The sequence below is a fragment of the Ictalurus punctatus genome, chromosome 22 (assembly GCF_001660625.3).
Source record: "Ictalurus punctatus breed USDA103 chromosome 22, Coco_2.0, whole genome shotgun sequence".
In the NCBI taxonomy this organism is placed as follows: domain Eukaryota; kingdom Metazoa; phylum Chordata; class Actinopteri; order Siluriformes; family Ictaluridae; genus Ictalurus; species Ictalurus punctatus.
In genome coordinates, this window is record NC_030437.2 from 6,248,614 (window position 1) to 6,263,796 (window position 15,183).

The 15,183-nt window shown below is 40.5% G+C and overlaps 1 protein-coding gene across 5 annotated transcripts in view; it reads left to right on the forward strand.

Annotated features, from left to right (window-relative positions):
* Positions 1-2,479: 2,479 nt before the first annotated feature.
* LOC108256036 (uncharacterized) overlaps positions 2,480-15,183 on the forward strand; it is an 82,826-nt gene continuing 70,122 nt past the window's right edge. For 2 of the 5 annotated variants that reach the window (XM_017452514.3, XM_053674555.1), the window contains exons 1-2: positions 2,480-2,713; positions 14,479-14,589. In XM_017452514.3, coding sequence (XP_017308003.1) covers positions 14,479-14,589 — 111 coding nt within the window. In that variant the 5' untranslated portion in view covers positions 2,480-2,713. Of the gene's footprint in view, positions 2,714-13,941; positions 14,210-14,478; positions 14,590-15,183 lie in introns of those variants that run through there. The other 3 variants (XM_017452513.3, XM_047149803.2, XM_017452515.3) reach the window with 3 other exon arrangements.

The window sequence follows — 15,183 nt, forward strand, 5'->3', positions numbered from 1 at the left end:
AATATTTTTAAGGCAAACTTAAATATTTTAAAAATAGTCATATTTTAAAGCTGGTATGTAATAGAGAGACGTGCACACTTAAGCACTTTATTTATTAAATCTGATTAATTCAATGAAACAATTTCTCTATTTCTATTCACTCATGTGATGAGGTATTGGAAATAAGCTATGATCTATGCTTATAACACTGTCTAAGAATAAATCTAAAGAGAAATAAATACAGTACATGATTTGATTATGCACAGGCAAGCATCAGTTCTTTGCGGTGTGATGGTGGCGTAGAGCATCTATAAAAGTTAATATAGTGCCACAGAGGTTAAAGAACAGAGACTGATCAGACTTTACAAAGAACTAACAAGCTGATGATTTTAATTTGATCACTATATACTTACAATACTTGTATCACCAAAACAGTTGCAGGTTGGTAAGAAATAAAACACAGAATGAAATGTCTTACATTATAGTCATTCCCTCAGTAACCTCACATTTTTTGCTTTCTCTAAGTTAACAAAACAAAACAAATAAACGCACATTGTCATACTAGCGAGAAACCAGAAAACTAAGAAAACCAGAAAAGTCCTCTGTCCTGGAGACTTTCCTAAGGCGGAAAACTTACTGACGCTTACAAAGCACCTTCTGACCAATCAGATTCAAGAACTAAACAGTGCTATGGTATAATAAGTGATCATACTAAATGATATATATATATATATATATATATATATATATATATATATATACATACATACACACACACACACACACACACACACACATATACACATATATACACACACACACACACACACACACACACACACACACACACACACACACACACACACACACACACACACCCACCCACAGGAACACCGGAGACCAGAAACAAACAAAGGAGAAACTAGGATAGCATATAAACAGAATAGTGCAGGACAGCCATTGGTGAGACTTCTTTTGACAACATTTTCATGTTATTTTTCTCCTAAGAAGAGCAGTGGTGTAGATTTACATTTATTTACTTGGCAACAGTTTTGTACAAGGTGACCTAGAAACAAGGTGTAATACAATCCAAACACAGAACTGTTAAAACAGTGATAAAAGGACCGGTATTATTAATATTACAAGCTTTACTTCTCACGTCCAGGTTTTCATGCCTTGGTGTTTCACACTGACACAGTGTGTCGAGCATTATTCCTTACAAGAATATTGGTTACAATGAATTAATCAACACCTTCTGACCAATCAGATTCATGAATTCAACAGTGTTGCAGTATAATATGTGATAATACATATTCGAGATCAGGAAATCTCGAATGTGAGATACATTTTTGAATTAGAATCCAAATATCATTTGATTTTATTTGATATGATATAACCGAAATAGGTAGCAAATGATCCTTAATCAGTAAATTTATTACTAAAGGTTTATTATTATTATTATTATTATTATTATTATTATTAAAGGTATTCTATTGGCAGATAATTTTGCTTAAAAACATTTATTTCTTAAAAGAAGCAAATGAAATAAACAATGTTTAACTTGAAATTATTTAAAATGTCTAGAAATATGTTTCAAAATCTATTACAGTGGTTTCCACACTGGGGTACGCGTACGGGGTTACGCGAGGTGACGGAGGCAGTACAGGAGCAAAATGCGTAGATTTACTGTTCATTTAATTCTGCCTCACTAAATAACATTAAAATTCGAATTCATGTTTTTCTCAGGCCCAAAAATAAACTTGTGCCCCCTCCAGTGTACAAACAGCAAAATTACAATGTTCTAAAAGTCAAATACATGACATCCAATCAAATTATCCTGTCTTTCACGGTCAAAACTGCATCCGCTCACAGTCATGTTCTCTTATAATGCACTATATAGTTTTAAATCTACTATTTTTCTCTTTTCTTTTATTTGCTCGTTTGCAAAGCACTTTGAATTGACAATGTGTATGAATTGTGTAAATAATTTTGCCTTGCCTTTTTTAGTTGAATAACAACAATAGCAGCAACACCAACAACAACAATAGCATCAACAACATTAACAACAGCCGCAACAACAGCCGCAACAACAACAACAGTAACAACAACAGCAAGAACAACAATAGCAGCAACGACAACAATAGCAACAACAACAGCAACAATGACAACACAGTCGCAACAATAACAACAACAGCAACAACAACAACAACAGCAGCAGCAACAACAATATAATGATGAAAAATATCACACATTTACAATGTTGTTATGTTTTCAGATATGGGAAGTCTTCATGGAGGACTTTTTCGATGCCGGTTTCTCTTTAACATGACGAGCTGCATTTCTTAGTCGTATTAACTTAAGAGACAGAAACAAGAGAGGTTACTACTACTATAATGTAAGTGATTACAGGAAACAACTTGTCTTATGAACTTTCTACACCATTAAATATAACTATAAACACATTTTCCTTCTTTATTTAATAAAAAAAAAAAGTGGAATAGTTGCTGTGATGTAAAAGGAATAAAACACTTCAGGATGTGCTGTTATATATTATAAAAGAATCAACTTCCGGCCATCATACCACCCCGACGTTGATTATTTTCCTATGACAGCACGCCCCATCGTGTATTTATTACATGCCGCATAGAAACCACACGCTTTTATTTTGAAAGGTGCAGCGGCGTGTTTTTGGGTAGCAACCAGAAGCATCAGCGACAAGACACACGACTTTAATGTAAGTTCTCTAAACCTTGTGAAAGCCATAAAACTGATACAAAACCCACACCGTGTTCTCCCCGGAAACAGACACTGTTTATAAAGGAAACTCTGCAGCTAATATTTTTCGATAGTAAATATTATTTTCCGTTTTCAGATACTTTAAATATTTTTATATAGAAATTTAGATATAATTAGCAGTAGGTTTAAAATGAGGAAAGTTACAACTCACTAGAGCGGCCTAGTCTGTGAGGAATATCGCATAAACGCTAAATTTAATTCTGTTTGTTTGTGTAAAGTGTGTGTGTGCACGCGCGGACCACAGACAACAGCAGGGGGCGCATTAGCCGCTGTCGCTAGCTACTTGAGTACGTCAACACATCCGCCATATTGGGAGGGATTCAAGATTGTTATAGCTCAACACAAACCTATAGAAAGGTGTTTGTAGACCCTGATAAAACTGTCATTCACTCACTTAAGGTTGATTTTCCCCCCCGTTTCCCCTCAATGCAAAAGGCATTTGTTAAAGACGTAATACTGCTGATATTTTGGAAATTTGTAAAGTGGGAATTAGGCTAAATTGAGAGAAAAGTTCCTAAAGTTTGATTATAACCCGGTAATCATTACAAGTGTTTTACTCCTATTGATGTTTAAATGACTTGTAAAAAGGAACTATAGTAGCATATGTATAATGTGTATAATATTTCTCAACGCATATAACAATGATTGATTATAAGTATTGATTGATTAAGTGTAGCAGTGGACACAGGTTAACAAAACTGTGACAGTTGAAGACTGGAAAAACATAACTTGGTCTGATGAATCTCGATTTCTGCTGAGGTTCACAGATGGTAGGGTCAGAATTTGGTGCTAACATCATGCATGCATGGATCTAACCTGCCTTGTGTCAACAGTCCAGGCTGGTGGAGGGTGTGTAATGGTGTGGGGAATGTTTTCTTGGCACACTATGGGCCACTTAATACCAATCAATCATCACTTGCCACAGCCTGTTTGAGTATTGCTGCTGACCATGTGCATCTCTTCATGGCCACAATTTACTCATCTTCTAATGTCTACTTCCAGCATGATAATGCACAAAGCAAAAGTCGTCTCAAACTGATTTCATGAAAATGGACAATGAGTTCAATGTTCTTCAGTGGCCTTCCCAGTCACCGGATCTGATTCCAATAGAAGACCTTTGGGATGTGGTAGAAAAAGAGATCCACAGCATGAAAGTGCAATTGCAAAATCTGCAGGAAATGCATGATGCAATCATGTTAACATGGACCACAATCTCAAAGAAATGTTTCCAACATCTTGTGGAATCCATGCCATGAAGAATAGAGGCTGTGTTGAGAGTAAAGTCAGGCCCTACCCAGTATTAGTATAGTGTTCCTAATAAAATGCTTGATGAGTGTATAATGATATATATGGTGTGTGTTGAAGAAAGGCCTGATGATGTTATTGACGTATCACCCACCCTTAAGTACCCTGTGAGTTCCACAAAACCCTGCTGTCGGTCCTTACTGAAGTGTGTGGAAACCCTGAGTAATTCTCCCTGAGCTGTGACGACTTACCGGCTCAAATTCAGCTCCGTGAGAAAAGACTTCCCGAGTTGAAACCAGCTACCAGCAGGTGGCATCACTGACCCATAACAGCAACCTTACACCATCATGTGACTCATCAGCCTTCCTGTGAGCTAACAGCAAGCTCCATCAATGCCACTGGGTGCTTCTTATTTCTTTAGCTGAACCTCCATGTTGAATTTCCTTGTTTCTTAACTCCTCCTTCCAAGGAAGCAATGAAAGGTTAGGATATAAGGACCGAAAGAAATACAGAGCGCATATATATATATATATATATATATATATATATATATATATATATATATATATATATATATATATATATATATATATATTACAGTAACTTTTAGTAAATCATGACTTTTAACATGGCAACATTTGCTACCAACTCTAACTGATTAATGAGTAAAATATCATCCATTGAGCTACTTTTTTTTTAAACTTCAGCTAGCATTCAGTGAATTTTTCCATACTCTCAGAAAAGTGTATCGAGACATAATTTAGCACAATTTCTTTAGCGCAGAATTTCTTTAGCGGTTGAAAGTGATTTTTGTTGATTCAGCATTTAAAATGAAGTCAGCACTGTTGTAAGCAAATTACAAATATCTCCAGACTTGCATCTCTTCTCAAATCTGATTTTCACTTATGAGCTGTGGAATCAAAATCGGCTGCAAATGAAATTGTTCCTTTTTCCACTCTTTCCTCACCACTTTAACTCCCACAAACTACAGATTTTTAAAACAGCAACTCATAAAACAACCAGGCAATCTCTTGAGCAAAGGCGATCTCACAGTATTTACTTTTGTTCCTCATCACATGTTTGTTCTTCAACATTACTTAGATAGCTTCGCTTAGCTGTGTGCCTAAAAAGTGAACGCCCCTTTCCTAAATTTACTAAGTCCCCGTTCTTTGAATGAGTTTTTCAATTTTCCCCAACTGCCTGAGGAACAAAGTTTAACATCAACTGATCAACCCTTCCCTCATCACTCCTTCCAAAACGCGCCTACTTCCTGAAAACCGATAGCGACACAAAACTAGGGATTCGCCCAACCCATGACTCGGGTGGCAGCTCAGTATTGCCAAGTGTACAGTTCACTGTCCGGTCACCCCAATCTGTCAGTTTAGCCCGACTGAGGCCGCAATCAGCGCACAGAGGTCCCAAACATTGCCTGGCTCATTATTCCCCCTGGAGGAGGTCGTGGCCTTGGCTGCCTAGACGGAACCTGCTCACTAATTAAGCACACTGCTTTGGCACTGGACGTGTCATGTCTGTAGGACTTCCTGCTGGGATTAATGCTACCCATGTTCACTTTTCACAGGGCTGCAGGGGGCAGATCCATTCAGAGCCAGGGGCTCCTCTCTCTCTGGTTGGAAGCCCTGAGTCTCTGCTGTTGTGTATGGCTTAAGCTAAGTACAGCATTTAATGTTTGCTGGGTTTGGACAAAATGAGCTGCCTATTGCTCTGTCAGGTTTGCTAGGCTGTAGATGAAGATGGTATCTCTTCAATTGTATTAGGCTTCAGTACTTGGCCGTATGGTGGATAAAGAGAGGGGGAAGGAAAATGTGCCTGTCTGGCTTTGGCCTGCAGTGGCTAATGTGAGCTGTCCCATATGCGCATGCCCAGCCAGTCCCATGGCATCTTCTAATGTATCCGTTTATTGATCGTATCTCTATTTTCCTCCTTCTCTCTCCGTCTCATGTTTTCCTCTCTCGCTCTTTCTGTGTCTGATGTGAAAGTCATGCTCGACGAGAACAGGGCCCTAATCATGTACAAGTTACCAAATGTTTGCATGCAGGGTTCCACACAAAGTCAAACGATACCTCTTGGAAATATAAGGCCACCTGAGCCGCATTACAAATCGTTCGTTGATTGCTCAGTGAATGTCCAATAAGATCTGCAGCCCAAAACAATTGAAGGTGGGGGGAGAGAAAGCAGAAGATGCAACACCGTGGATGCCATATGTGGAGCAGCTATTGATCAATGCTCCGTCTCTTTAACGTGATCCGTTTTGCATTCTTCTAACACGACGCTAGGAGATTACAGCATATCAGCCCAGCTGCTACGCTTAGATAAGAGCTGGACATTGGGAATGGTTGATTAAAGGATTTGGAGAACACTACAAACTTCCCGAAATCTGCATGGTCAGGGATTATAACGCTGCTTTTAACGCTGTGCCAGGGGAAAGCCAGACCTCCAGTGATGTCCAAATTGTTCTGGAATCCTATTAAAGCAACAGCCGAGGCTTACAAAACATCTGAGATGTTCGGGTTTAAAACTAGTCTCCTCAGCCAGCAGCTGGGTTCACGCTTTTTATATTTGGACAAGAATGCTGATCTCAGACGATTCTTTGTACTGAGTGGAAAAGCAATGATTTCAGATCTTGGGCTCTGGTCTAGATAGTGGTCATTAAATTAATGCTGGGCGATGCTCTTTTGTTTTTTCCCTCCAGTACTTTAGCACCTTTTGGCCTGCTCTGGCTTCATAAATTACCAGGCCCTTACACATATAGAGAGACACATACAGTCCCCAGATTTCAAAGATTTAATGGAAACCCACCAGCAGCAGTGCCTCTATGATGTAGTGTATCTTTACTTGCCTAGATGGCACTGTTCCCTAATACTGTTCACCAGATAATCTGTTTTGATTCAAAGGGCAGGCAGAAGCTGTGCACATTCTGCTTTGTTAGTATCGATTGGAAGAGCAGCCTGAACATTCCTCTGAAATCCAGATGTTTAGTCCTTAGTAGTGGGCTGTATGACTGCTGATCCAGTACTTCGGTACTTTGTTGAAATTCTTTTTTATGATGGGAATACTCTAATAACCTGGGATGTACCCTGGTGTATAGATTTTTACAGATGTCAGTACGTTCAGTAAGGGTGCTCTTGTCCAAATCAAATATCAAGGGGCACGGTGGCTTAGTGGTTAGCACGTTTGCCTCACACCTCCAGGATTGGCGGTTTGAATCCCACCTCCGCCCTGGAGGGGTTCCTCCAGGTACTCTGGATTCCTCCCCGAGTCTAAAGACATGCTTTGTAAGTTGATGCGTTTGTAAGTTGATTGCCATTTCCAAATTGTCCGTAGTGTGAATGGGTGTATGAGTGTTTGTGCGATTGTGCCTGCGATGGGTTGGCATCCTGTCCAGGGTGACCTCTGCCTTGTTCACCGAGTTCCCTGGGAGAGACTCAGTGTAGTGTAGGTCTCGGTATACTTGGGTTAGAGAGAAATGTATCACCAAGTCCGACAATAAAGTATCTGACCAATCAAAAAATAAATATATAAAATAATAGACAGCCACCCTTGAGAAAAGGGTTTTTAGACACCTAAAACATGTCTAGCACTTCATCGGCTACTTTACTGTTGTTTAATCCACAGCACTGTTGAACTCTTGAATCTGATTGGTCAAAATGTTAATGTTATGATTAATGTTCTTCAACAGCAGCGCTGATAGTAATGCTGGCTTTGAGGTGAATCACAGGTTTATATTAATGAGCTCATTTGTATACGTTATCATTTCCACAGTAACAAATTTTGGGGTTTGTATTTTGGATGTTCCATATAAACAGATTTTTTTTTTTAAAAAACATGCATAATAGTTGATTATGGTGAAGTTTCCAGTGAGGATATGTTTATTTAGCATTTCTCTCAGGAGTCTCCTGTGTCGGTGCTTTGTAACAATCAGACATAGAGCTGTAACTTTTGTTTTTCACAACTGGAAAGTCTTAAGGATGGAGTACTTTACTCTGTGGTAACTTTAAGAGAAAGTGTGAGATTAATCTTTTATAGCTGCAGCAGTGTAAGTGAAAACAGGAACTAATTTGTGTCGCAGACATTCCCCAGTGTGTAATGTAACTAGTGTGTCAGTCATTAATGAATAGAAATTGTAGCAATTGGAAAATTGCTGTGCTGTAAAAGGAATAAAGCACTTTGGGACATGACGTTAAAGGAAAATAATCAACTTTGGGGCGGTAACTGTGACTCTGCTTCACATCAGGCGTATCACACCACCCTGTGATTGATTATTAATTAATTAATTTATTAATTTATAACAGCACACCACTGACTGGTTTTATTCCTTATGTACGTGACAGTATGGATTGTCATTACATCATTTGATAGGGTTTTGAAGGAGTAGTATATTCCTTGTGGTTGAGCTTAAAATAAATTCGCTGATGAGCTACATTTCCTGACAAGAAACAAAAAAAGGCAATAAGTCAGATCCTGTGCCATGAAATATCAGCTACTGCGGTTACTGCCGATGTTCCTTAACCTGGAAAACATTTATACAAGCATATTGTTGCCCATTAATAAGTATTTAATTAAAGGATGAATAGTTAAATGAGCATTTAAGAGGATGTTACAAGCCTGGAATGAAGCACAGTTTAATACGAATCTGTAAATAAAAATATTATTGATGTTCTGGGAGAGAATAGGTTGTTTTTATGTCTTTGAGAGAGCACATGCCATTATCGTTAAAAAGTTAATATACCCTTAGAGAACCAGTTGAGGCTCCTGAAAGAAATGCGGGGTTAGAGCTAATATCTGTTCAAGAGTTTCTTCATGATCATAGAGCATGGCTAGTAATGAGGTCACATGGTCTAGTTAATGTTGTTGTATGACAAAGCGATGTGCTGCAATCGCTGTGGTTATATTCTGTGTGGATTTTACACAGATCAGCCATAACATTGAAACCACCTGCCTACGATTGTGTACGTCCCCCTTTATATCATGAAATCAGCTCTGACCCATCGAGGCATGGACATCACAAGACCTCTGAAGGTGTGCTGTGGTATCTGGTACCACGACGTTAGCAGCAGATCCTTTAAGTCCTGTAAGTTGTGAGGTGAGGCCTCCATGGATCTGACTTGTTTGTCCAGCACTTCCCACAGATGCTCGATCGGATTGAGATCTGAGGAATTTGGAGGCCAAGTCAACTCGAAGTCTTTGTCCGGTTCCTCAAACCGTTCCTGAACAGTTTTCGCAGTGTGGCAGGACGCATTATCCTGCCGAAAGAGGCCACTGAAATTAGGGAATACCGTTGCCATGAGGGGGTGTACTTGGTTGCAACACTGTTTAGGTAGATGATGCGTGTCAAATTAACATCCACATGAATGCCAGGACCCAAGGTTTCCCAGCAGAACATTGCCCAGAGCATCACACTGTCTTCGTCAGCTTGCCTTCTTCCCATAGTGCTTCCTGGTGCTATCTTTCCCCCCACTAATGCTCTGACCCAGTCGTCTAGCCATCACAGTTTGGCCCTTGTCAAAGTCACTCAGATTCTTACGCTTGCCCATTTTTCCTGCTTCCAACACGTCAACTTCTAGAACTGACTTTTCACTTGCTGCCTAATAAATCCCACCCGTAACAGGTGCCACTGTAACAAAAGAATTAAAGTTATTCACTTCCCCTATTAGTGGTTTTAACGTTATGGGTGATCAGTGTCTGTAACGTTGTTATCTCGGGTCAAATTTAACGGACAAAATCAGGGATGCGTCATTGCCAGGACTGGTATTGATCTGGTAGCATCATTCACACCACAATATCCAATATCCAGACAGCATGAAATGCCAGTGATCTGAACGTGTTTCTTGATTAATGACGACAATCAAAGTAAAGCAGACTGCAAACTGTGCTCACGAGGAGCCACTACAGCATCTCCCCACAATACAAATAACCTGATAAAACATCTTATTGTGTTTAAATTGTATCTTTAACGAGAAGCGCGAGGGAAGCCAACCTGAGCACGTATTGAGTGTGGTCATTAAAAATGAGCACAAGGTGCCGTGAACTGTGTGTTAACAGAGGCATTCGAAACTGTCGTACATGAGAGCACTTCATTTCTGCGAGCACTGAGACACATGCATTCTCCTTCATTCCAACCAAGCAGAAGCCACACCCGATTCCACTTGTTTAATCAGTTCATCTTGGTCTCCAATCCAATCAATTGGCTGGAGCGAAAGCCTGTAGCCACACCGGCCCTTTGTGGATAAGATTGAAGAACCCTGGCCTGCGTTGTGTACTAGTCTACACTTTGCTTGCTTGTGAATTCACGGCACCTTGACCTCACTCACTGATACTGTTTTGCAAGTTCAGGTCAGCTGTCCTCGACGTTTTTATTTTTTAAAAAACAACCTCACAGTTAGACACAATTTCTTCAAACACTATAATAAATAAGTGAGTTATTACGGCACCAGAAGCATTGTTATTTTTAGCATCTTTGTTGAAACAGGAAAAACTCCGCACTGTAGTTTAAGGGATTGTAGAAGGCAGCAGATGCAAATGCAGATTTTTATTGAATAAAGTGCAAAACGAACAACTAAAACTGTGAAAACGAAGCATATACGTAACAGTGGACACAGGGCAAAAACATGCGGACTGTGAGAGCGGCTGTGACGCACGCGACAACAACAGAAGCTTGACAATTATGTGCTGAAAAACTAGAACTATCTGTATATAGGGGTGCTCATTAGGGGTACCACAGGTATGAATGATCAGTTGGACATGATATGGTCATGTGATGTGCTGGGGCTGATGGGTAATGTAGTTCATTGTGGATTTCAGCATAACCATGACACACAGCTGCTTTATTGAAACATTTAAGTTGTGCAAGTGGTCTTAATCTTAAATAAGGGAAACAATCTTGTTCCTCTGCTGGGAAAGTATGCAAACCATTGCTGTAGCTTGTTACTGGTTAAAATCTAGCTCGATATTAGCTGGAAGATTTATGTATATTTTCTTAAAATGAGATTACTTTTAAAATGGAAACATGCTTGACAAGATTTTATTTATTTATTTATTTATTTATTTATTTAGCTAAACACAAAAAATAAGACTCATTTCCCAGAAACCCTGCTTTTTTTTTACTTTCTTGAAATTCCTTTTATTGCAATGTATTCTGTTTTTCTTCAGTATAAAGACCAGGAAGTTTCAAACACAAAACAATAAAATACAGACAGTATATAAAAGGATGCATCAGAGAAACGATCCTCCCGGTGTTTTAAGTAAATTGAGTTCTTAGCACAGCTATAGCTTCTAGACATGTTAGTCATGCAGTGCAGGAAAAACAACAACCATATCTTAACAAGTGAACGTCTTAAACTTGGGCAAATTTATCTCCTATTTCTTATAAGGTTATTCATCAATGCTTTTACTCACTTCAGGCTATAAGATACAGTGTAGTGTATCGTATGTTATTCTGTTGGTAGATTATTTTGCTTAAATGAAAACTATTTGAAGCTTGAAATGAGTAAACAAAAATAGACCGAGAAATAGTTATCTTACATTTAGTTTATTGTTATGAATGACTAAGGGAATTTTGGCCTATGTGTTACCTCATATTTTTACCCCGGTGAAAACAGGAAGTCATGGTTGAACAATTTCCTGTTCCTAGTCACCCAGGTGTACTAAAGAAAATGTAAAATACCAATGGGAATATACTTCAAATATAGTGTTCTCATATGAATTCATAGGGGCGCCAATACTTATGCCACACATATATTTAACAAAGATTTTTTTTAATAAACCTGTGTTTTGTTTGTGATTGTTTGATATGCATAAGAGCAGAGTATTTTTGTGAATTTCTTGAACAAAAGATCAAAAGGTTAAACAATGAAGACAACTTTTCACAGGCTTCTTTGCTCATATTTACCAGGGGTGCCAATATTAGTGGAGGGCGCTGTACATATGATCAAGCTTGCAATCGCTTGCATGACAAACCTGTTCTAATAAAGTTCAGCGCAGTCAGGATGTGTTCAGATGTGGTGTATGTAGAACACATGGTTGATGTATTCATGCGGTGAATGATCTGACGGTTGGGATAAATTCCAGTGTTGTATTCCGCAGTATTTATATACTCATTAATGTAGATGGCAGTAACTCCGCCTCCTCTATTCGGCCGCGTCTGCGTCATGACAGAAATGCGTTTGAAAAGTCGCCCCGCCTCCCAAAGGAAGTGCTCCAACGTCACTGATGAGAACCCCGATCAGTGTGTCTGTGTGTTTGTGGTGTGTGTTGGATGTAAATGCGCTGTAGTGTGATGAGACGCTGCGTCTTCTGCAGTCAGGGACAGAAGCTCTGGAAGCAGGAAAGCACGTGTTGACCCGAAATTCTTTCCAGCAGCTCACACGTCTCTCAGACGGCACTGCACGCATTAGAGCACACGTTCCCACACCTCACACACCGCCTGGGCCAGATGTGCACAGCCACGAGCATTTGTCACACTTCTGCGCTCTCTCTCTCTCTCTCTCTCTCTCTCTCTCTCTCTCTCTCTCTCTCTCTCTCTCTCTCTCTCTCTCTCTTTCTTTTTTGAGGCTTTTTTTTTGACGTAGAGAATGAAAGAAAGAAACGAGGGAGAGCTTTTTTTTCTTGGCAAGTATTTTAAAAGAGCTTCAGCTGTAAATGAGTCTGATGGCGTCCTAATCCGTTGGAAAGCGTTAGTGTGGAAGGGGTGGTGGAGAGGGGTGTGTGGAAGGGGGCAGATGGGGGCAGATGGGGGCAGATGGGGCAGGGGAAATCAAAGGGGCTGAGGTCATCACAGGATGTTCTGCCCATAAATTACCATTAATATCTCCAGCTGTCTCTCTCTCTCTCTCTCTCACTCTCACACACACACTTTCTCTCTCTCTCACACACACTCTCTCTCTCTCTCTATTTTTCTCTCTCTCTCCCGTTCCCTCTTCCAGCCCCCCTCTCTCTTTCTCTTTTCTTTCTCTCTGCCTCTTTTCCATCCTCCTCTCACTTCCCTACTTCTTATCTCTTGCTCTTCCTTCCTCTTTTCCCTCTCCCTCTTTTTCTTCCTCTTCTCTCTCATTCCCCATCATTCTCTTCCCTCTGTCCTTCTGTGATTTTTCTTTCTCTCTCTCCCTTTCTCTCTGTGCTCCCCTTCTCTCTCTCCCTCTGTTTTCTCCCTCCATCTCTCGTTTCGTCTCACCCTCTTTTTTTCCCTCTCTTCCCTCTTCTATCTGTCTTCCCTCTCTCTTTCTTTCTCTCTTCCTCTGGTCTCTACCTTTCCCTCTTTTCCTCTTGTCTCTCCCCTTTCTCCTTTCTCCTTTCTCGCGCTTGTCCCTCTTTCTCCTTTCTCGCGCATGTCCCTCTCTCCCCTTTCTCCTTTCTCGCGCTTGTCCCTCTCTCCCCTTTCTCCTTTCTCGCGCTTGTCCCTCTCTCCCCCCCTTTCTCCTTTCTCGCGCTTGTCCCTCTCTCCCCCCCTTTCTCCTTTCTCGCGCTTGTCCCTCTCTCCCCCCCTTTCTCCTTTCTCGCGCTTGTCCCCCTCTCCCCCCCTTTCTCCTTTCTCGCGCATGTCCCTCTCTCCCCTTTCTCCTTTCTCGCGCATGTCCCTCTTTCTCCTTTCTCCTTTCTCGCGCTTGTCCCTCTTTCTCCTTTCTCCTTTCTCGCGCTTGTCCCTCTTTCTCCTTTCTCCTTTCTCGCGCTTGTCCCTCTTTCTCCTTTCTCCTTTCTCGCGCTTGTCCCTCTCCCCCCTTTCTCCTTTCTCGCGCTTGTCCCTCTCCCCCCTTTCTCCTTTCTCGCGCTTGTCCCTCTCCCCCCTTTCTCCTTTCTCGCGCTTGTCCCTCTCCCCCCTTTCTCCTTTCTCGCGCTTGTCCCTCTCCCCCCTTTCTCCTTTCTCGCGCTTGTCCCTCTCCCCCCTTTCTCCTTTCTCGCGCTTGTCCCTCTCTTCCCTTTCTCCTTTCTCGCGCTTGTCCCTCTCTCCCCCCTTTCTCCTTTCTCGCGCTTGTCCCTCTCTCCCCCCTTTCTCCTATCGCTCTCAATCACCTTCTTCCCTTCTTCCTTTTCTCATGAGATTTTCATGAGAAATCCCACACACAAACAGCAAAGGGTTAAAATAATAATTTTTAAAAAATGAATTCATTAGTTGTGTTGCAGCTGAGGAAGTGGATCTGCTTCACCATTATTGACAGAAGATGCTAATGCTAGAGCAGTATGCTCTTCTGGATTGTTCTTTGGATGTTTTTTGTCATAGACGTGCACTTGCTTTATTGTGTAAAATGCCGACTCGTGTTAAACGGATATTATTTTCACGTTCTTCTTCTTTTTTTTTTTTTTGCATCGCATTTGCATATTGTTTTCATCGTGTTAAAACACATCACCTCAACTCCCAATAACAACTAATACACCAAACAGACTTGTTGCTGGATTCATCCTCCATCTCCATCTTCATGTGATCTTGTTCTCGTTTCTTATTTCCAGATGGCGCTCAGTAGGGGGAAGGGCTCGCTGGACAGTAGCTCATCAATCAGAAGTGATCTGGAGAAATGTTCCCTCAACACACACGCCAGGGCTAACACGGTTATTGTAGAGGTACAGTAACTCATGAAAAACACAAAAGCAGATGTGTTGTTCCCGCGACTGCGTTTCTGCATACGAAGCCTTTCATCAGTCTGGAATAAATCCGTTCTGTTCTACTGCAGATCAATCAAATGACGCATATAATCTGAACTAAATCTGCGTGCAAGCAAAGAGCAGCCTTGTTACCATAGCAACCAGATGCTCAAGTAGCCTGCAAGAGTGTAACAAGTAACATCTTTTTTTTTTTTTTTTTTAATCTACTAAGTTTGTTCTTCCACACGTTGCTTAGTTTCCTTACAGAAGCCGTACTCTTCAATCGCTGTGTGTGACGACAGATACACCGACTGTGACTTTACAGAGTGTACAAAAGATTACCCACTCTGTTTAATCAGACAGTAATTTTAATTCATGCCTCAGTCGGTGTACACAATCCTGTGTTTTTGTATCTGCATAAGCAATGAGTAAATCAATATTTATCAAAAAATAATAAGCAACGCAGTAGTTGATAATGGGAAAATAATCACACCCCAATTAAACTCAGCCAAAAAAAGAAATGTCCATTTCTTGATAGGACTCGTATTTTGAAGATAATTTTGTAAAATCCAA